This window comes from Leptopilina boulardi, unplaced genomic scaffold (assembly GCF_019393585.1).
Source record: "Leptopilina boulardi isolate dan_hultmark-lab unplaced genomic scaffold, ZJU_Lbou_2.1 LbouV2_165, whole genome shotgun sequence".
NCBI classification, from domain to species: Eukaryota; Metazoa; Arthropoda; class Insecta; order Hymenoptera; family Figitidae; genus Leptopilina; species Leptopilina boulardi.
The window spans coordinates 2,025,327-2,049,451 of record NW_026137713.1 but is presented as its reverse complement, the minus strand read 5'-3'; the positions used below and the strand labels follow the sequence as shown (position 1 = coordinate 2,049,451).

The 24,125-nt window shown below is 25.0% G+C and overlaps 4 protein-coding genes across 4 annotated transcripts in view; 2 read left to right on the top strand and 2 right to left on the bottom strand.

The window, feature by feature from the left end:
• Positions 1-190: 190 nt before the first annotated feature.
• Positions 191-7,737, top strand: LOC127277217 (alsin). The gene is made up of 13 exons (XM_051298122.1): positions 191-1,303; positions 1,364-2,668; positions 2,740-3,700; positions 3,784-3,985; positions 4,156-4,345; positions 4,494-4,660; positions 4,748-4,857; positions 4,928-5,139; positions 5,253-5,912; positions 6,100-6,276; positions 6,394-6,541; positions 6,622-6,807; positions 6,921-7,737. Exons 1-13 carry the CDS (start codon positions 891-893, stop codon positions 6,963-6,965), a joined length of 4,776 nt encoding a protein of 1,591 aa, XP_051154079.1. The 5' UTR covers positions 191-890; the 3' UTR covers positions 6,966-7,737.
• A 3,334-nt stretch (positions 7,738-11,071) lies between these two features.
• On the bottom strand, positions 11,072-17,293 carry LOC127277391 (uncharacterized). The gene is made up of 14 exons (XM_051298493.1): positions 16,962-17,293; positions 16,477-16,636; positions 16,036-16,366; positions 15,623-15,979; positions 15,311-15,465; positions 14,926-15,236; positions 14,444-14,609; positions 13,701-13,903; positions 13,479-13,638; positions 12,856-13,183; positions 12,372-12,731; positions 12,129-12,298; positions 11,736-12,049; positions 11,072-11,659 (listed from the first exon to the last, which is right to left on the bottom strand). Exons 1-14 carry the CDS (start codon positions 17,141-17,143, stop codon positions 11,464-11,466), a joined length of 3,393 nt encoding a protein of 1,130 aa, XP_051154450.1. The 5' UTR covers positions 17,144-17,293; the 3' UTR covers positions 11,072-11,463.
• A 303-nt stretch (positions 17,294-17,596) lies between these two features.
• On the bottom strand, positions 17,597-23,920 carry LOC127277390 (uncharacterized). Its single transcript, XM_051298492.1, has 14 exons — positions 23,602-23,920; positions 23,348-23,510; positions 22,931-23,261; positions 22,502-22,858; positions 22,250-22,410; positions 21,879-22,189; positions 21,392-21,557; positions 20,203-20,441; positions 19,755-19,914; positions 19,331-19,670; positions 18,896-19,252; positions 18,654-18,814; positions 18,100-18,410; positions 17,597-17,922 (listed from the first exon to the last, which is right to left on the bottom strand). The coding sequence occupies exons 1-14, from the start codon at positions 23,781-23,783 to the stop codon at positions 17,748-17,750; spliced, it is 3,414 nt and encodes a 1,137-aa protein (XP_051154449.1). The 5' UTR covers positions 23,784-23,920; the 3' UTR covers positions 17,597-17,747.
• LOC127277219 (blood vessel epicardial substance-like) overlaps positions 21,493-24,125 on the top strand; it is a 212,612-nt gene continuing 209,979 nt past the window's right edge. The window contains exon 1 of the mRNA XM_051298126.1: positions 21,493-21,576. The gene's annotated coding sequence lies outside the window, so the exon portion shown is untranslated. The remainder of the gene's footprint in view (positions 21,577-24,125) is intronic.

Here is a 24,125-nt window from a genome sequence, read left to right as displayed (position 1 = left end):
TTTAACGGAAATTAATTGTGTAATTATTTAAACTTTCCCGGTTCATTTTAATGATTAACACTAAGGCTGAATCCACAAAATAACCAAGTGAAATTGCGCTTGCGCAATTAAATATACAACTTGGCTCGTAACAAGAACCATAATGTCCATTCAGGTGTGTATCTATATAAATGTATGTTCTATGTGTAGTAAGTGTATTTATTTATAACTAAAAAATATTATTAAAAAAAATATCACAAATTTATTGATTGACAAATTGAATTGAAATAATTAAATTTAAGTTTGTTCTATTTCGAAAAATATACAATTGTAGTTATTGTATTGTGTGGAATATATATAATATATACGTTACTGATTATGGAAAAACAAGAAAACAATTTTCTATTTTAAATAAAAGAAAAAGAAAATAAAAGCAACAATAACTATTAATCAAGTTGGAATGAAATAACAAAGAAAGTAAAGTGCTGTAAAAAATGACAATCGGAAATAATCTTAATTAATAGCTGATAAAATAACCTTAAAGACGAGACAAAATATCTTAACCTTTATTTTATTTATTGCATTTATTGTGATTGACATATAGACTTTCCCAAGATTTTAACACTATTTTTTATAAATTTTTCCAAATATTTCTTTTATAATTTATTAATAGTGATTTATTTGAATCGTCGCATCGATTTTTTTTTACTTCTATTACGCAGTCAAATGACTAAGACGTAATAATTTTTTTCGACAAATTTTTCAACATCAGAACAATGTTAAAGTGCATTATTTATTGGAATAATATTGACAAATTGAAATTTAGAGAACTATTATTAAAATGACGAATAATAATATTAGTGATAAAGAAGTACAGTCTCACGAAACCTTGAAAAATAAATTTGAAGGTTATGTCGTTGGAATCATCATCAATATTAGTGGGCTGTCAAAAAAATATGTGTCAAAACGGAGAAAAATGCATGTGCCTATGGCGTGGTAATGATCGTGTTAATTTTACATTTGAAGATCCACTCAATGGTTGTATTACAAAATTGAGTAATGTTAAGGAACGAATTTTTCTTTCAACATCAACATTTGACTTGTATCATGGAACAATATCTTGCGAAACAAATTCATCGTCTGATTCTATTTTATTCGCGGTTACGTTTAAAAGAGCTCAATTTTATGCTATTAATATTGATGCAAATAGTGAATATTTATTTATAGTTAATGCCGATGGTCATGTATTGAAAGTAAATCCATTGGATTTGAATGTTATACAAACAATTATTCTTAAAGATGAAATTAAATTTTGTTGTCATGGGTATGTATTTTTTTTTTTGGATTATTATTAGTTTTTATATTAACAAAAAAAAAATTTCAGATACGAGCAGGATAATGAGATAACGAAAATAAAATCAATTGCTGTTAATGATGAATCAGCTTTGTTTGTCACAGAAAATGGTCAACTTTGGGCTAGTGGTAATCATCCGGAATTGGAAATAAATTCAATTGAACCAAAGAAAGTGATATTTTTCGAAGGAAGAGTTGTATTTGATTTGGCTTGTGGTTTTAATTTTCATGCTGTGATTGTGAGAAAAATTAATCGCACATTAAAGGAAGATACCGATAGTGATAATGAAATTGATGATCAGGTTTTTGTCAAATCATGTCCACAATGTTTAAATAATGCAATGATTAGTCCAGTTAGTGTTGCATCATCCGATACTTATCCAATGGGTCATCATTGTCAACATTTTAGTGATCGTTCTTCAAATTCATTAAGTGCATTATCAAGTGCAAGTAAAGATGATGATAATTTAGCAAATAATTTTAATGAGATTAATGGAATTTTTGAGACGGAGAAAAAAAATAATGTTATGTTCATTAATACGGAAGCTGCAAAACAATTTTTAACACGACAATTGTCATGGGTTTCTTCCTATGGAAGTGGAAAGGATGAAGTTCAAGTTGATACTACTAGTGATAATCCAACAAATTTGATAAAGCAAAATGTTTCAAATATGGCAAATTTAGTTTATGAAGGCGTTAAAACAGTGGGCGATAAAGTTGCAACTTTATCGAGACACGTGAGTGGAAGTTCTGATGTTAATCAGGAGGATGAAAGTACAATGAAAATTGAGGAAAATAAACGAACACAAAGTTTAATTCATAGTTTAAGATGTGAGGAATTTCCATGGTCATCAAGCGCAGGATCGTCGGAACATGAAATTTCACAACAGGGTTTAAATGAAAGAATTAATTTACTTGTTCGTGAGGGTAATAATTTATTATCAACTGAACTTTGGACATGGGGTGATGTTAAACATGGACAATTGGGAACAGGTGATACTGTAAAACGATCGAGACCTGTTTTAGTTACAAAATTATCACAAACTGGTGTGAAAAAAATTTCCTGTGGTTCTTTTCACAGTGTTGCAATAACACTCGATGGTCGTGTATTTACATGGGGTAGAAATAATTGTAAACAAACGGCAAATGAATGGAATTCATGCCAAAGTGCACCAATGTTATTTAACACGTCAAAAGTTTCTAAATTAGCGAATAATTATCCTGGAAATGAGAGAGCAAAAGATATGTCAGCTGGTACTGAACACACTTTTGTTTTAATGCAACCGGCCTTGTTACTTTTTCTCGGAAGATTTCAATATTCTTACGATGGACTCAAGTGAGTAGATAAATTTAATTTAAATAATTTTCAATAATTGAATTTTAAAAAAAAATGTCAATTTTTTTCAGTAAATCTGATGCGTCGAGTGAATTATGTGGTTTTTTTGATGCATCAAACGTTGAGGATTTTTCATGGAATAATTTAAGTCGTGTTCTTTGTTCTGGACCATTCAGTTGTTGTACAACAACAACAAGTCCATCGCCAAATGAAATATCAGAAGATTTTATAAATGAGCAAATATTTTTAGAAGAATTAATATCATTCTATCAAAATTTAATTAGACCGTTTCAAAAAAAAGGAGCAATAACAGAATCGAATGTTTATGAAACATTATGTCGATGTTATAGAGAATTAATGAATATCACGGCATTAAATGTACAAAGTTTATCTGATTATTATAATTATATGGGAAAAACTTATGATGTGACAATTATTGCAAATGTCGATGAATGTGTGGCAATTTATAAATATTATTTAAATGCAATTTGTGATGTTATATCGCTTGGTGGTTTCACGTATATTGCAAGAATAATTGAATTACCACAGGCAATGCCAAAAAAATTACACGATTTAAAATTACCATCGGGAACGAGAAAAATGAATAATAATGAAAATATAATTGCCAATGCATTACAACATCCATTGTGTAGCCTCAATAGATATAAGACAATGATAAGTAATTTAATAAAATGTAATGGCTCAAAAATGGGTATTGAGAGACTTAAGGAAGCATTGAGTAAATGGGAGAGAATTATTGATGAACAAGAGAAACGACAGAGAGAAGCTGATATTACAAAACAATTTTGGGAAGGATCGGGAAAATTAATTGAATTATTGAGATCGCCTGAAAGGAGATTAATTAGAGAATCGAGAACACATCCAATTGCTGTTTTAAATTCAGGAAGATTTACAACTCATTGGTTTGTTTTATTGACTGATATATTTATTCATATTACTGGAAGTTCTTATGTTTCATATCCATTGCCAACATTATGGGTTGAACCTTTACAAGATTCTGATACACTACAGGTAACTAAAGAGAACATTTTTATTTTATAAATAAAATTCTTCAAAAATTTCTGTTTATTTTAATTTACAATTTTTTTTTTTAGAATGCATTGTCAGTCATAACACCGGAATGTAGTATTACACTTTATGCACCTTCGGCTGTGGCAAAAAACGAATGGTTACAATCGCTTCACGCTGCGATAAATTGTAGTTTACCGAGAGTTATTGGTCATAAACCGCCAATGGCACGAAATAGTAGTTTCACATTTACGAAACATCCAACTTATAAGGATGCTAAATATACTGGTATGATTTGAAATTTAATTTTCTTTTCTTCTTCTATTTTTTTTAATTTAAAAAAAAAATCGAAAAATTAATTTTTATGGGTTTATTGTTATTAAATTTATTTAGTTAATTTCCAAAATTGATTTATTTTCCTTGACGAAAATTGTAAATTTAATTTTATTAATTTTAAGGCCGTTGGTTTAATGGAAAACCAGACACTGATGAATCTTACGGTCAAATGGATTGGCCTGATGGGAGAATGTATAAAGGACAATTTTCCAAAGGTGTTATTAATGGCTATGGCACAATGCACAATCTTACGCAAGGAATTTATCAGGGACAATGGAAGGATGGACAGCAAAATGGCTATGGCACTATGAAGTAAAAAAATAGAATTTTTTATTTAGTTCCCTTTTTTTTGGCAATTATTCTTCAATTTATTTTAATTTTTAACTTATAGATAAAATTGAAACCTTTCAATTTTCAATAATAATTGAATTCGCAATAAATTAATTAATTTAAATTTAAGGTATATGAATGGAGATGTTTATGAAGGATATTTCAAAGACGGAGCTCCTCATGGGCATGGGACGAAAAAAGAAGGTCATTTTATGGCTTCTGCTGCCTCAGTATATATTGGAGAATGGGTATCAGGAGTTAAACAAGGCTATGGCATTATGGATGATATTAAAACGGGTAATAAAGAATGTTCTTATTTTAGTTTTCTTTATTTATTTTTTTTTCATTTTCTTTAAATAAGCATTTTATATTTAATTTTTTCAGGTGAAAAATATCTAGGCTCTTGGAGCAATAATATGAAACATGGCTGTGGATTAATTGTAACTTTAGATGGAATTTATTACGAAGGAGTCTTCGTGCAAGACGTTTTGACGGTAATTTCAATTTTTTTTTTATAAATATTCTTAAAGAATATAATTTATTATAATAAATAATATTTTACAGGGTCATGGTGTGATGGTTTTTGAAGATGGCACACATTATGAAGGAGAATTTAAGTCGGCCGGTATTTTTTGTGGAAAAGGAACTTTAACATTCTTCAGTGGTGATAAATTAGAAGGAAATTTAAGTGGAGCTTGGGATGAAGGCATTAAAGTAAACGCGACATTGCATATCAAAAAAGCTAATGACAACTCACATAATATACCTAAACCAACGTAATATTCTTTTCAAAAATTTATTTTTCTTCTTTCTATATTTTTTTTTAAATTCTATATATTAATATTTTTTCTGTTTTAATAAATTGTTTAATTTTTTTCTTTTCATACAGTTGCTTTGGAAAATTCTTCACACCTTCTGAATTACCAAAATCATTTGGTAAACTTTGTGTGCCTCCTGATCAAAAATGGAAAGCAATATTTCGTCAATGTTATCAACAGCTCGATGTACCTGAACAAGGAATTAAAAGTGCAATTAAATTCAATGAAACACAAAAATTATGGGACAATGTTGCTGTTATTATTTCAAATTCATATCATAAAAAATTGAAATTTAATAAAACAACAACAACAACAAAAGAAACAATTATGAAAAATGAAATAGCAATGGATACATTGTCAAAAATACCTGATTTTGGTCGTGATAAATTGAATTTGACAATTTATAATGAAATTTATCAATATTTAACAATAGCATTTGAAAGTAGTCATCATCCATTGGGAAAATTATTGACGGAACTTACAACAGTTTATACTGCCACTTATGGAGGTGTGAGAGTTCATCCTTTATTAAAAAGTCATGCAGTCAGTGAATTAAGAAGTCTTACTACGAGAATTTATGAAATTATTACATTATTCTTCCCGGCATTGCCAGAAAATGGTGAGGAATGTTTGTCGGTGATTGAAAAACATGATGATGTTAAAGATGAAAATATTTCTTATGATGAAGCGAATGAGGGTGAATTTTCTAAGCCTCAGGAATTAGAGGAAAGGTGAGAGAAAATTTAATAAAAAAAAAAAAATAGAGTCTAATTTTATATATTTTTATTAATTTTGAATTGTAATATTTTCAAATTAATATTTTTTTTCTTTTATATTATAATTTTTTTTTTTAAAGAAATTAATTAATATAAAAATATGATTTTGGAAATAAATTATTTATCTGATTTTCAATTTTAGAAAAGTGAGTATTGACGCAGCAATTTTGCATCCAGTTTTGCTTCCAAGAGTTCATTCGGCGTTATTTTTTCTTTATGCTTTGGATAATAAAAAAGATGACGATGCCTATTGGAAGCGATTAATTAAATGGAATAAGCAACCCGATAGTACATTAACGTCTTTTCTAGGCATTGATCAGTAAGTTGATTAATTTTGTTTTTTAATTTCTCAATAAATGATTAATATTATTAATAATAAAATAAATAAATAATTATATTATGTAGAATATATACTTATTTTTTTCAATATTTTCAGAATATTCGGAGAAAGTAATTCGATTGAACAAGATTCTAAAGAACCTCTGTTTAGTAAAGCAATTGAAACTTTGCAACAATTGAAAACAACATTTACACCTTTGGAAAAATTAAAAGTAGTTCATAATACAGTGAAGCAAGTGGAACAGGTATGAATTTCTTAATTACAATTTCTTTTGACTTCTGTTTTTTAAAAAAATTTTTTTTAATAATAATTTTTTTTTTTTAGGTGGCAAAAGCGAAAATGGGTTCTTCTTATAATCTAATAATGGATGATCTGATTCCTGCTTTTATTTATGTAGTAGTAAGAGCCAGTGTTCTTCAGTTAGGAAGTGAAATCAATTTTATTACTGATTTCATTAAAGATTCTCGTTTGAAGAATGGAAAATTTGATTTTGCATTCACCACTCTCACGGTAAATAAATAATTTTGACTTCATTCAAAAACATATTAATAATTAATTTTCAAGTAGATTTAATTATTATTTTTATTTTTAATTTAATTTATGAATTTTATAATTGATTACAGGGCTCTTATCATTATATTCTCCATGAGAAGATGACAAATGAATGATGTAGAGAAAGTGGAGCTTTGCATCGATTGTGAGAGAGAGAGAGCAAGCAACAATGAACAATATTTTCTTCAAAGCAAAGCCAATAAAATGTGCCAGGATCAGAGTCCAATTCAAGTGTTATATTTTGCATACACTTAAATATTTACTATACTGGTGCGAAAAATTTAACCAATGTTAAGAAAACTATTCTAGTCCCTCATTCATTAATCATCATAAAGAAAACTTTCTTTTTTTTCAAGTGAATCAATCTCTTGAATATATATAATAATTTAAAAAAGAAATTCGTAAAAAATTAATTTTAATTAAATTAATTTAATTCAAGACATACGTAAGTATTTTTTAATTTTTAATTAATTTCTCTTTTTTTCAATAATTAATAATTTTTAAATATTTGACTTATTTTACATTAATTTTATTAAATTCTTTAAATAAATGATGATAAAATCAAAAATTAGAAAAAAAACAATGATATGAACGAAAGAGTGAATGTTACATTCTGATCTTCCCTTTTAATTTTAATTGAGCTCAATCACGTACAAAATACATAATTATATTATAGTACTTGTAGGCTTTTAATCACAATAAGTGTTGAAAATGAAGAGATGTAGTCTATTTAAAAATTCAAAAAGGTAAACGGATTTAATATAAGCGCTGAAAAAAATACAGTATATATTAAATATATAATATTGTGCAATAACGTATTCATTCCATATTTTCATATTCACAAGTTAATCATGATATTAAATTAATAATTACAAAAAAAAAACATTCCGTACATTTGATTAATTCTATTTTAATTGCGGAAATTATTTCAATATACTCCAGTTCAGTTTTATAACTAAATCAGTATTAATTTTCATTATATAAATAAACAATGTTAATAAAAATCTTTAAATGCTGGAATTTATGTAATTTTTCAAATTAATTTAAAAAAAAAAAAATAATCCTAACTCCTTCCATCAATTTTTATTAAAATATTTAATTAATAAAAAAATAAGTATTTATTTTTTGCCATTTAAATATTAATTATATTTTACTTATAGTAAATTATAATTAATATAAATTATAATAATTATTTATTACTATTAATATTAATTATTAATTATTTAAAATAAATTATTTAAAAATAGTCACAAAAAGGAATAATATAATTTATTATTATTATTATTATTATTGGTATAATTTATTAATTTTATTATTTAATATTAAATAATATTATTTATTATTATTTAAGTGTTTATATAAATATCCCTTTTCCTTTTTGAATATTTATATTAATTTTAAATTTTCGCGCGCTATTAGTTTCAAACGATATAGTGAATTTTTTTATTTTAGGTTGGCAGCCCTATGGACGGGCGAGTTTTGGCGGGATTTCTACCGACTTCCGCCCACTTCCCTGCGATTCCCGCCATTCTCCTGCTGTGAGTCATAGTGTCATGGCGTCGCTCCGTGAATTTCTGATATTTTTCGTTAATTTTCGAAAGTTTTTTCTAATGTTCTTTGAAAAAATCTTGATTTATCCTTCAATTAATTCACGGAGCATCGTATTCTTGAAGAAATATTTCAAGATAATCAATAATTAGCTGAAATATGAAGCTGAAGATTCTCGTCTATAGACGTTCTATGGAGTTTGAAGAAACATCCTTTTTTTTTTATCATCGCAATCCTTGGCAATCGTTCAATATTTTATGTCGGAGGGAAGCTGAAATAATAAAAGGTATACAATTTTTCGATAATTTTTCATTCTTTTTATGATTTTAACAATTATTTTTACTTTATTTTGCTGATTTTGCCCATTGTCGTGTATGACAAAGTGGCCATGACCTTGAAAATTTTTTTTTTTATTGTTGATCATTATTGTTGAGTATTTAAGTAATTATTTGCAAGAATATTGAATAATTTTGAAAGGTTTAAGTTTAATATATAGTAATTTTGATCTTTTTTGATGTAATTATACGATTGAGTGAATAACGAAAAGTGAGGTTATGTTTGTCGAATGTATGAAAAAAAGATTTTCTTTACAGAATATTCTCGATAAAAGTAGAACAAGTGTAAGTAAATATCTCATTATCGAGTAACATTTTACATTTTTTTGTTTGATTTGGCGATATTTTTATTTTTTTCCTTTTAATTGTTATATGAATAAAAAAAAACCGTAAATCTACAGTTTGGTAAGTTTTTTCGTTAATTTTTGTTTTGGAAATTCTGAAAAGACTAAAATTTGTAGAATTAATTATTTTATTTTATTAATATCGGAATGTTTACATTTTTCGGATTTCATATTTAAAAATAAAAAATATATTTATTATTTATAATATAAAATATAATAAATAAAATCAAATAATAATTTTTGTTTAATTTTCGAAAAAACCAAAAATTGATTTTTAAAGTATGAATTCGTTTTTCCTATGTTGCAGATTGGTTTTTACAAATTCGAAAAATTCAATCGGATTTGAAATCAATGAATATGAATAATCGAGGAAGTGAATTAAAAATATGAGTACAAAAAAAAATTGACAATCAATTTCAGTCTTCAATTTTACATCTTCTTTTCTATTGCGATGATTTCTTCCAACTCTTCTGGCGCTTGTAGTTTCCATCTTAAATAATGGTAAATTATTTAAAAAATTTTTAAGAAATTAAAAATTTATTTATTAAAATGAAAAAATTATTTTTGTAGAAATTATAAGATTTTTTTTATCTCTAAAATTCGTAAATTTCTGAAAAATTGTGAAAATGTATAATTTAATCTTATTTTTTACGTGACAATGTCTTACTTTGAGGTTTAGGGAGTCAGTCGGAAAAATTAATATAATATAATATAATATAATATAAATCTTATAAAATGAATTTTAATTAATTAAAAAAGACGTCACGCTCAAAATTCTCCGTTCGTGTAATAAATACAAATTCAACTTTAATTTTTCTTTTTGCAGATTTTTCAAGATAAGGTGCGAAATTAAAAAAGAGAATTCTCCAGTTGCAAACTTTTTAGAACTCGGTCTATTTTTACGGTTATTTTTCACATTTTCTGAATGGAAATTTAACTTGAAAGTAGGGATCTCCGAGGGCTATTTAGTTTGAAAGAATCTCTTGGATGCTGAAAATTCCTTATTAAGGTAAATATTTTATTTTATTGGAAAAATATTATTACAAAAAAATTTGGTTTTATTTTTTTTTTTTCTATTTATTTATTAAATAGAAATAAAAATAAAACAGTTTCAATATGTTTTCTTTAATTTAAAATTATTTTTATTTTCAGCGCCATTTAAGAGAAGACGAGAATAGAGCCAATTAAAATTAAAATATCAATTCCTCGAAATTCTTTTATTAACGAAAAGTGACAAATTCGCGAATTTTAAATCGTTTATAGAGACAATTTTAAAAAATTTAGAATCAGTGCGTGTTTTTGTTAGTTAGGAAAAGTGATAGTTTCGCGAATTTTAAACCGTTTGCAGGGAAATTTTAAAAAGTTTAGAATCTGTGCGTGTTTTTAAAATCGTGTGAATTTTCCAATCAGTGTGGCTACTACTTCTAGACAACAAATGGTCAGTCCCTTTTAATAAGTTAATTTATAATTTTTTTATTTTATTATTATTATTATCTCTCTGTTTTTATTTACGTGCCGAACTATTATGCCATTCCCAGAATTGAAACCATTTTTTCTTTTATGATTTACTATTTTTTCTATAAAGTTATAGAAGTTAATTATCTCTCAGATTTGTTTCTATTATTTTTCCAAGTTAAATCGAAAAAGTAGGGAACAACTTTGTTTTTTTTCACAAAATTTTATAATTGTGTTTACATCGTCAAAAACGTTTTTATTATGAGTCGCTTTAAACATTGTATTTTTTCATTATATAAAATTAAGTTCCTTGAGATAATAAGTTGTATAATATAGTACGATAAAACAAAAAGATAATTTTTAATATAAAATTTTCCTCATATTTTAAATGTTTAATATTTTAAAATATTTAAAACAATTTGGAAATAAAAACATAAAACATTTTATAAATTATTATTGACTTAGGAAATATGTTTTTATTTCTAAAAATATATTTTTTTTTTCATTATTATTTTTTAATTATGAAGTAATAGTTTTTTAATTTTGAATTTTTACAAAGGCGAACAATTTTTTTTTCCCCTAAAACACACTGAAAAAAAAATTTACTTGATTCAAATACTCCATTACTTGACTATTATCAAATAAATATTTAGTTGTTTCAAATAATTTTTATTTGAATTAAATAAATTTTATTTGAACCAATAATTTCTGTATTTGGAACAAATACCATTTAATTGACTCAAATAATAATTATTTGATACAAATAATTATTTATTTGATAATATAGTCAAGTAATCGAGTGTTTGAATCAAATAAATTTTTTTTTTTTAGTGCATAAATAATTTTAAAAATATTCATTAAAATATCATTTTTCTTATCATTGAATTAAAATAATAAATATAAAATTGTTTTACGGTTAATGTATTTTTAAATTAGTTTTTCTGGTATTCCTTTAAGAATGGACAATTTTCTGTCCAAAATTTAAAACGTTCTGGAAATATTGGACTGGAAAATTTAATTCTAGGATCTTTGTTATTTCTAATATTTCCAATTTGAAGATACGTGTTATTTGGAGTAGTATATGGTTTCCAAATTTTTGGTTCTTTTAATTTCTTCGACTTTGGTAAACTGAAATAAATTTTTTCTTTGAAAGAATATAATATTGATAATAAAGTGTATCTATTGTTAATAATATATATTTTACCCCTTTATTGCAAAAGACGTCCAAAAATCAATCATTACTTCACTTAAAAATAAATCTGGTTCAGTTAAATTAATGTGTGATAATTCTGGGGAAATAAAATCCATAGGAAATAAATATATGAGTTCATCCATATGATTAACACCAATATTTCTATTGTCACCAGTTGATGTTATTGTTGTACTAAATTCACCCCGATAACCAAACAAATAGGCATAATTTGAATTTTTCATATAAGGCGTTACTTTTTGTAACATTCTTAATGTCGGATAGAGAAAAAATCCATCAGTTATAAAATTTGTTATTGCTCTTAAGTACTAAAAAAAATATAATATATCATTAATATTTTTCTAATAATTAAATATTTACATTTATATTTTTAATTTTTTAAAATACCTTCATTTTATCAAGTTGACTATCGAGAGTGTTGTTGAAATAAAATTTATTAACTGCATCAATAAATCCTTGTTTATCGTTTGTACCAAAATAGTGATTAGCTACAAAGCCAATTAGTGATTTGTGCAAAAGTTTAAGAATATTAAATAGTAAATTATTGGAAAAGAAGTCTAAAATGAAAAAAATTAAATTTTCACAAAAATTTTATAATTTTTTGAAATTTGCATTAAAATTTCAATTTACTGGCAGTAACAAGTAATCCCTCGTGTACATTCACCCCCACAATAAATGGTAAATCCTTCATTTCGTGTATCAAATTTTTTGGATCATCTGTTAAAAATGCATCTTCATTATCATCTTCTTTTGTTGGTGTCCATGTTAATTGTGCCATTTGTGCAATTGCATCAAATATATTTTTTGTTGTATTCAATAATTCGCTAACATTTTTTGTCCTCAAACAATCAATAACAATTTTTGATGTGTTAAAAGAACAATTGACAATTTTTGAAATATTTTTTAAATGATTTACTATGCTACTTCTTTTCTGATAAGCCCACGGACAAAGGGCACTGCCACTTTCTATTATATATTGATGAAAAAGACCTGTCGATTTTCATAAATACCTAGTTTAAAAAATTTGATATTTGTTGATTTTTTTCTTTTTAATATAAAATTATAGTCTTTTTTAATAATTAAATTGTTTTTGTTATTATTTATTTGCATTTACCATTAGTTGCTCTTGATATTGCAAGAAGATTCACGGAAACACCTCCTGAACTTTCGCCAAAAATAGTTACTCGATCTGGATCACCTCCAAATGATTTGATATTCTCCTGAACCCATTTTAAAGCTAAAACTTGATCCTTTAGACCATAATTTCCTGGCGCTATTGAATCACCCGTTGATAAAAATCCCAAAATACCAACTCGATAGTTAATTGTTATTAAAATAATGCTTTTGTCTAGAAAATATCTTGCTGTGTATACATTACTTGATCCCCTTGTAAAATATCCGCCGTGAATCCAAAACATAACTGGTAGCAAATCTTTTTTATTCTATCATATTTTTTTTTAAAATATGAATTTAACAAAAAAATTGAAAATTTTACTTGGAATAGTTAGAAATGTTTTTTATTTTTTTTTTTTAATTTTAATCAAGAAAATGTTTAAACAAAATTTATTAAAAACAGTTTTAATTAATTGTTGAAAATTAGACCATTTTTTTTGACTTCAAACCAAATGTAAAAAAAATCATATTTGATTTTGAGTTATTATTTATAAATTTAGAAAATTTTACTCGACTTGGTTTAGGAATATTTTCTTGATTAAATACTAATGATAAGTAATTTACAAATTGAGATTGAAAATTAAGAAATGGTGTGTAAACATTCAAAAATAAGCAGTCTTCGTTTCCAACTAATGTGTCATTTCTTATTTGCGGGCAAATATTTCCAAATGAATTAGCTGGTCTTATTCCATTCCAATTTTTCGCTGGTTTTGGTATAGAAAATCTGAAATTTTATTATTTATTTCAATTTTACATTGAGAGAATTTTATAGAAAATTATTTTTACCTAAGTTCATCAATTGGTGCTTGTCCATAAGGAATACCAAGAAAAGCTGAATAATTTTTTCCACTTCTTGTTTGTTTATTAGTTCCATTTAATATTCCTTGTTTTATTTGCACTAATGTTTCTGTTTTTATAAATATAATCCTTAAAATTTGTAAATATAACAATTTCGTATAAAAATACATATTCAATTTTAAAATTATAAACAAAATTTATTTTTCATATATATATTTTTTATTTTTTAAATAGAAAACCAAAAAAATCATTTAATGAAATAAATAATAATTATATATATATATATATATATATATATATATAATATATTATTAAAAATTGTGATAAATTCATATGCTTATGAAACAAATGTATGTCATTACTGAACGAAAAAATGTACAAAAGCAGTAATAAAAGGAGAGAATTCAAATACTTGGAAAAATGATAGTTAACAATATCTACAAAGCCTGATTAAAAAAAAATAAAATATAAAAAGTTCGTGTTTTTTTTTTTTTTTTAAACAAAGGCAAGAGTCTTTTGTGCCAACATTTGCGATAAAAAGTATTTACAATAATGATACACAATTTAGGTAAATTTCCAGAAAATTATGTTGTTTTTCTAACAAAGTAAAAGAAATATTTGTTATTATTAAAATTAGGATTTTTTTTTGAAGGAAATAAAAAATATATGGCATTTTTTTTTATCGAATAATAAAAAGTCGTTTAGGCAAAAGCAATAAAAAGTTAATGTGGAAAATTTTCTCTCCAGAAATTCATTCTGTCTGTTAAAAAATTGTTTGTTAGTTTCACTGAAAGCTTTGTATTGTCGTTTTTATCTCCAATTTGAAAATAGGGATTATTTTCGGTATTGTACGGTTTCCATAAATTAGGTGGATCCAAATATTTAGATGTTGGTGCACTAAATTTTTTTGAAAATAAATAATTATTAATATTTTTAAACATTCTTACGTAATATTGAAGCTATTTTGAATTTTCTAAATTTGGTTATTTAATATTTATAAACTGAAAAAAAGGATTATTGATTCAAGAAAATCATGTACTTGTCTGTATTTAATTCATTAATTTTCTTAATGCAAGAAAATTTACTTCAAACTAGTAAAACTTTCTTGGATCAAGAAAATATTTAATCGAATATGATCAAGTAAATGGGATTTCTTGATTCAATATTATTTTTTTTTCCAATATATAAAATAAAAAATATCGAATAGTTTTACCCATTAGTTGTAAATGACGTCCACAAATCAATCATTAAATTACTCATCTTTCTACTATTGTTTGATAAATCTGTATCTCTTCTGTTGACTATAAAATATGTAATTGGAAATAAATATAATAAATCATCACCATGACTAGCTCCAAAATTATCATTTGAAAAAAAATTAGAAAAAGTGGAAGTTTCACCGCGATATATAAAATGATAAAAATAGGTGGGATTTTTTATATTAGGTGTAATTTGATCCAACATTTTTATTTCTGGATATTGAAAACTACCATCTGAAAATATTTTCTCACAGATTTCCCAATCCTTAAAAATATAATAAATTTTTGGAAAATTATTGAATTTTTAAACAATAAGATTATTATTATTTTATCATTTACCTTTTTCATAATTTCATGTGAGTTGTTAAAATAAAACTTATCTAAATTAGCTGGGAAGTTTTTTTTAGCGTTTCTCATATAAAAAGCATCATCTATAAATAATTTTTTCATAAATTTCCTTAGACGATTGTAAAGAGGATCAATTGCGTAAAATACTGAAAGATATAAATTAAATTTTAATTGTTTTTTGTAGAAATTTGTCAAAAAAATAAACTTAAATCGAACGTATTTTTAATTTAAAAATAGAAGAATGACGTGTTTTTATATATTATAAATAGATATTTTTCTTATCTAGCAGAATTGCTTGTTTACCATTTGTAATAAATGCACCTTCGTTTTCTGTAACACCACTAATGAATGGCAAATCTTTCATTTGATTCATTAAATTTTCCGGATAATCGGTTAAAAATGCATCCTTATTGTTAGGTTCGTTTGTTGGTACCCAAGGAGCTTGAAAAATTGTAATTACCAAACCGAGGATATTACTCCAAAATAATAAAGCATTTGCATCTGTTTCACGTAAACAGTTTATTAGACTTTTTGTCGTTTTTGTTGGACACATGGAATATTTAGCAATTTTTTTCACTGATTCAAAAATATCATTTTTATCTCGAAAGGCCCATCCAGCTAGTGCGGTACCACTTTGTAAAATATATTGATGAAAAAGACCTATAAAATGTTTTAAATAAATTTTGCATAAAGAAAAATAAAAAATTCTTTTTTACCGTTGCTTGCTTTTGAAAGAACATGTAAATGTACACTAGAACCTCCAGCACTATGTCCAACTAAAGTCACTCGATTTTTATCACCACCAAAAGCTTGAATATTTTTTTGAATCCATTTTAATGCTAAAACTTGATCTTTCATGCCAAAATTTCCTGGCGCTGTAGAATCAGCAGTTGATAAAAATCCAAAAATTCCCAATCGATAATTAATAGTTACAAAAATTACATTCTTATCCATAATGTAATTTGCTTTATAATCATTGCCAGATCCTAAAAAATATAGACCTCCGTGTATAAATACCATGATTGGTAATAAAGTAGTATTTAAATTCTAGAAAAAAAATTCTTTTTTAAATTTCATTAATTTTGAAATTGTAGGATAATTTTGGATGACATTAAAAAAAAAAAAAAAAATTGGAATCGTTAAAATAAAGTTGTTACCATTCTTTTTTGAAATTTATGAAATGGAGTATAGACGTTTAAAAATAAACAATCTTCTTTTCCAAATGGTATTCCAAAAAAGGTGTGTATACATCTGTTGCCTAAAAATGTTGCTTGTCGTATTCCCTTCCATTTATCTGCTGGTAAAGGATTTCTAAACCTAATTTTTTTTTTTATATTTAGTTTATCGGAAAATGTGTAATTTTAAAGTTCTTTGAAAATTTTTCTAAATACACTAAAAAAATTTATTTGATTTAAATAATCGACTATTGTTAAATAAATATTTACCAACCAAATAATTTTTGAAACCAAGTAATTAAATTAAATAAACTATTTAAACCAATAATTTCTGCATTTGAAATAAATGCCATTTAATTGACCCAAAAATTATTTGGTTCAAGTAAATATTTATTTGATAATAGTCAAGTAATCGATTATTTGTATTAAATAATTTTTTTTTTTAATTAGTACAGGTTGAAAATTACCTTAAATCTCCGACTGGTGGTTTTCCATAAGGTATGCCAAGAAATGCGGAATAATTTCTCCCATTTCTGGACTTTTCTATTGTCCCTCGAAGTATTCCTTGTGATGTTTGTACTATTATTTCAGAATTTAACACTATTGTGCTTATTAAATAAATCAATATTGTAATTAATTGTTTTGACATTTTGTAAGGGAATATTTTATAAAAGTTAAATTTTTTTAAAAACAAATTGTCAATCACTATTACTAAATAAGACAATTTAATTATTTGAAAAATTAATAAAGAATTAATTCCTTCAATAGAATTGCAATTCAAAAGTAGTATGTCTCTTTCGCATTGATTAAGCTTGATTTCGAACTGAATATGCAATTTATTTCCTCTTGTAATACAAAGTATGCTGTTAATTATTCTTTTCTATTTTTATGTACTTTGATTCAGTTAGTGTAGATTATGCAACGATTATTAATCTTGCACACAGGATTTTTTTTTAAAAAAAAGTTGAACATTATTTCTAATTCTTAGAGTCTAATTAAATTTTTTATAAGTAATCCTTCCGATGCTTAGAAAAATTAATTTTCTCTCAGTTTTTATAAATAAGAAATAATAAAATTATAACTTTCAAAAGCACCAATTTTAAATCCCCGCGACGCATTGTTGATGTTTTAAAGAAAAATCGCCAAGTATAATTTAAAAAACTTATTTAAATTTAAAGATTCTATTGAAATTAATTAATTTTACAATTAATTTTTTACAATTAATTGTGTACTATGATATACAATTATATTAGTTATAGTGGAAAATTTTCTCGCCAAAAATCCATTCTTTTTTTTAAAAAGTTACTTGATAATTTTACCGAAGGCTTCATATTGTCGTTTTCATCTCCAAATTGAAAATAGGGATTATTTTCTGTATTGTATGGTTTCCATAAATTTGGCGGATCCAAATATTCAGATGTCGGTTGTCTAAATTTTTGCAAAAAATAAATATCATATATTACATTGAATTCTATAATCATCACGATTACGAAAATCATAATTTGTAATAGTGTTTGATTTTATATCTTCAGAAAAAAAATTTAATTTTTTTTCAATAATCAATTTAATTTAATTTATTTCTAAAATTTTATCAAATAATTATACCCGTTAGTTGCAAATGACGTCCACAAGTCAACCATTAATTTACTTATAATTCTATCATTATCAGTAAAATGTGCATCTGTTCTGTTGATTATAAAATACATCAATGGAAATAAATATATCAAATCACCAGCATGACCAGCGCCAAAATTTTCCTTTGATAATAAATTTGAAAGAACAGAGATTTCCCCACGATAGATAAAATGATAAAAATAGTTTGGATTTGTCATATTAGGTGCAATTTGATCCAAAATCCTCATTGCTGGATATTGAAAAAGACTATCGGATAGAATATTCGTATAGGTATCTAAGTCCTTGAAAATAATGCAAATTAGAAAAATTGGACCAAATAATTTTTACTCGAATTAAATAAACTTTATCTGAAGCAATAATTAAATGGTACTTTTTAGAAATACAGAAATTATTGCTTCAAATAAAGTATATTTAATTTAAATAAAAATTTATTTGGTTCTAGTAAATATTTATTTGACAAATAGTCAAGTAACTGATTATTTGAATCAAAAAAAAATTTTTTTTTAGTGTATTCTTTTATTTACCTGTTGCTTTTTGATAAATTTATGTGAGTTATTAAAATAAAATTTATCTAAATTAGCTGGGAAATTTTTTTTAGCATTTCGAATATAAAAAGCATCGTCGATAAATAATTTCTTCATAAATTTCCTTAAAATTTTGTAGAGAGGATCGATTGTATAGAATACTAAATGGAATTAAATTATTAATTAGTTGTTTGTTTTTTTACAAAAATTTTATTTCTTATCTAGAGTAATTACTTGTATACCATTTGTAATTAATGATCCCTCATTACCGGCAACGCCGCTAATAAATGGCAAATCTTTCATTTGATTCATTAAATTTTGTGGATTATCTGTTAAAAATGCATCCACATGATCAGGTTCATTTGTTGGTACCCAAGCTGCTTCTACAATTCGAATTACCAATCCAACTAGATTACTTAAAAATAGCAAATTTTGTGCATTTTTTTTACGCAAACAATTTATGAGACTTTTTGTCGTTCTTATTGGACACATGCTAAATATAGCGATTTTTTTTACAGTTTTCAAAATCTCACTACTTTCTCGATAGGCCCAACCAGCTGTTGCTGTACCACTTTGCATAATATATTGATGAAAAAGACCTGAAATTAATCCTTTAAATAACATGAAAAATCATTATAAAAGTTCCTTAAAGATTTGACAATTGTTTTTTTTTTTACCATTGCTTGCTTTGGAAAGTGTATGAAAATGAACACAAGCACTTCCAGAACTTAAACCAAAAAGTGTCACTCGATTTGGATCACCACCAAAGGCTTGAATATTTTTTTGAACCCATTTTAATGCTAAAACTTGATCTTTTAGTCCAAAATTTCCTGGCGCTACAGAATCAGAAGTTGATAAAAATCCAAAAATTCCCAATCTATAATTAATTGTTACAAAAATAATATCCTTGTCCAAAATGTAATTGGCTTTGTAACTATTGCCAGATCCAAAAAAGAAGAAACCACCATGAATATATACCATCACTGGTAATAAATTGACATTCGATGTATTTATATTCTATTAGAAAAAATTTTGTTTCTTTACTATCGTCTTTGGAAATTTAAAAAATATTTTTTTAATGACACAATTAAATAGTGTTACCATAGTTTCTTGAAATTTAAGAAATGGAGTATAGACGTTTAAGAATAAACAATCTTCTTTTCCAAATGGTATTCCAAATAAGGTGTGTATACATGTGTTGCCTAAAAATGTTGCTTGTCGTATTCCCTTCCATTTATCTGCTGGTATAGGATTTCTAAACCTAATTTTTTTTTATATTTAGTTTGTAGGCAAATGTAATTTTAAAGTTCTTTGAAAATTTTTTTAAATACACTAAAAAAATTTATTTGATTACAACCAAATAATTTTTGAAACTAAGTAATCAAATTAAATAAACTATTTAAACCAATAATTTCTGCATTTGAAATAAATGTTATTTAATTGACTCAAAAATTATTTGGTTCAAGTAAATATTTATTTGATAATAGTCAAGTAATCGATTATTTGTATTAAATAATTTTTTTTTTAATTAGTACAAGTTGAAAATTACCTTAAATCTCCGACTGGTGGTTTTCCATAAGGTATGCCAAGAAATGCGGAATAATTTCTCCCATTTCTGGACTCTTCTATTTTTCCTCGAAGTATTCCTTGTGATGTTTGTACTAATTGTTCTGAATTTAACATTTGCGTGCTTATCAAATAAAGCAATAATCTAATTAGCTGTTTAGCCATTTTTTGAGGAAGTATTTTTTTCGAAAACAAACTTTTTGTTTTGGTTTTTTTTTGCTTTTTTTTAAATTAAATTTATACACTGTATCACTGAATAAGACTTAATTGTTTAAAAATTTGAAAATTATTCGTTAAAGTCGAAAAGTAGTATTTCTTTTTGCGGTATTTTAGCTTAATATCGAGATGATTATACTGTTCTTGTGATACAATGAATGTTATTAATTATACATATATTTTTAGTTGGGTTTTCCTTGCGTAGGTAGATTACGCAACGGTCATAAAATTTGCTTATAGAATATTTATTCTATATTAAAAATATGATTATGTATATGTGTTTTTTTTTTAAATTCATTAATTTCTTTTCATGTTTAAATAAATTAAGTAAACCATATTAATTAAATAATTAATTTATTTAGTTGTTTATAATATGGACAATTTTTTAAAATATTTTTTTTTTAAATAGATTTAGTTAATATTATCACTAATCCCATTAGATGAAGTGAAAAATCATAGTTCAGTATCGAAGATAAATATTAATTAGAAAACTCATAAATGGTAAATAAATTAAGATCAAAGGTTATACATGCAAATAAATAGAAGAAAACATAGTTGAGATTTTTTTAACTTGAAATATTTAAGCGCTTAACATAGATTTCGGGTTTATATAAAAACATTCGATAATTCAATACCACTCGGTCGAGATTTATATAAGTGTTGAGGTCATTCTTTCCAAGTCAATTAATAAAAGAAAAAAGTAACTTTTCTTTTTTCCTCATCGAAAACTAAATCTAATTGTTCATGTTTAAAAATTAAAATAAATTATTAAATTGTTTTAAAATTACATATATAAAATTATAAAAATAACTTATATAATAATAAATTTTTTAGTAATAGTATCTTTTTTTTCTTTTATTAATTGACTCGGTAAGAATGATCTCAACACCTATATTTATAAGAATGTTGTCAATTTAGTGGCAAGTTGTTTGAACAGTTTAATTCTCTTAGAGTGGAAAATTATCTCTCCAGAAATTCATTCTTTCCGTTGAAAAGTTGTTTGATAGTTTTACCAATGGGTTCATATTGTCGTTTTCATCACCAATTTGAAGAAAGTGATTGTTTTTAGTATTATATGGTTTCCATAAATCAGGTGGATTCAAAAATTCAGACGTTGGTACACTAGTTTAAAAAAAAAGAAGTAATTATATTGAATTATTTTTCAAAATCGTAAACCGAGGGGGAATTTACTAGTTAAAAACGTGTACACTTGACTACCGGTATTACACCTCATATTATCCTTATTACTAAGTTATTACACGTTATTACAGAGTATTACACATTATTACAGAGATATTACAGATTTTTTTGCGTTATTACAACACCGTAATAACGCATTATTACACGGTATTACACGTTATTACACAAGTATTACAGGAAGAGTGTACACTTGACTACCTGAGTAAATTTCCCCTCGTCGTAAACATGAAATAAATTTTTTACCCATTAGCAGCGAACGAGGTCCATAGATCAATAAATAATTTACTTATATTTCTATCAGTATTGGAAAAATCTGCATCTGTTCTTTTTAATATAAAATATGTATAAGGAAATAAATATATCAATTCACTGCCATGACCAACACCTAAATTAATTTTAGAAATTGAACTAGAAAAATTCGGAACATCACCACGATATCCATAATTAAAAAAATAGGTTGGATTTTCCATTTTTGGTGTAATTTGATCCAACATTCTTATTTCTGGATATATAAAAAGACCGTCTGAAAGTATGTCTGTATAGATGTCTAAATCCTTAAAAAAAAAAAATTTTTAGAAAATTAGATTTTTTTGAAAATTTATTTTTTCATTTACCTTTCGTTTCTCGGTCAAATGTTTTGAGTTATTAAAATAAAATTGATATAAATTTTCTGGAAAGCTTTTTTTAGCATTTCTAATATAAATAGCATCATCGATAAATAATTTTTTCATAAATTTTTTTAGAATATTATGCAGAGGTTTGATTGTGTAAAAATCTAAAAGATAAATTTTTTAATAGAATTGTACAAAAAAAAATTAATTAATTTTACATTCTTTTAAGTTTAAAATATATAAAAATTTATTTACAATTTGTAAAAAAGAGTGCCTCGTTTTCGGCAACGCCACTAATAAAAGGCATATCTTTCATTTGGTCCATTAAATTTTCTGGATTATCGGTTAAAAATGCATCCTCATTGTTAAGTTCGTTTGTTGGTACCCAAGCAAGTTCTGCATTTCGCACAATCAATCCAACTATATTACTTAAAAATAGTAAATTTTGTGCATCCGTTTTTCGTAAACAATTCATTAGACTTTCAGTAGATTCTGTTGGACATGAGGCAAATTTAGCAATTTTTTTAACGGTTTTTAAAATTTCATTTCTATCTCGATACGCCCAGGAACTTAATGCAGTACCACTATGTAAAATATATTGATGAAAGAGATCTGTAAAATTCATAAAATTCAATTTTTAAATTTGAATTATTTATTAGTTTTAAAATCGAATTTTCATTTTACCATCGCTTGCTTTGGAAAGTGTATGAAAATGAACACAAACACTTCCAGAACTTATACCAAATAGTGTCACTCGATTTTTATCACCACCAAATGCTTGAATATTTTCTTGAATCCATTTTAATGCTAAAACTTGATCTTTTAGTCCAAAATTGCCTGGCGCTACAGAATCAGCAGTTGATAGAAATCCAAAAATTCCTTGTCGATAATTGAGAGTTACGAAAATTATATCTTTGTCCAAAAAATAAGTTGCATTGTAATTATTGCTTCCTCCAAAAAAGAAAATACCTCCATGAATAAATACCATAACTGGTAATAAAGTATCATTTATTTTCTAAAATAAATTTAATTTTTTTTTTTATTTTTAAAAAACCAAACTTTATATATATATATATATATTTTTGAAAAAAAAGTGAATACCATTTTTTCTTGAAATTCAAGAAACGGTGAATAAACATTTAAAAATAGACAATCTTCTTTTCCAAATGTCGCTATTCCAAATAAGGTGTGAATACATTCATTTCCAAAAGATTTGGCTTCACGTATTCCATTCCATTTATTTGCTGGTAGAGGATTTTTGAATCTAATTTTTGTTTAGTTTAAATATATATAAAAATTTTAATTTTAAATTCATTTTGAATTTATTTCTAGATTTTCTTTTTAAATTTAATTACCTTAAATCCCCAACTGGAGGTTTTCCATATGGAATACCAAGAAAAGCGGAATAATTTCTCCCATTTCTAGATTTTTCTATTATACCACTAAGTATTCCTTGTGATATTTGTACCAATGGTTCTGAATTTAAAACAGGTGCTGTTATCAAATAAAGTAATAATACAATTAATTGATTTGACATTTTAAAAAAGTTGATTTAAATATTTTATAATATTATTTTGATGATTATTTATTTAAGATCGCGAGTCAACTATTGATTTATCACTAATTGTAAGAAAAATAAGGAAAATTTTAAATTTTCTATTCCTTGTTGTTTTTTAATAAATTCAATACTAATGAAGTTCTAAGATCAAAGTCGATTAGTTTTTTTTTTTTTTTGAAAATGTTAGTATTATATTGTTTACAAGATTAATTATAAATATGCGGAAGTATATATTCGTTTTTCTAAACACTTGCATAGAAATTGTAACTATTAAAATTAGCATATTTCTTAGTCATTGAGACAGTGATAAATAATATTCAT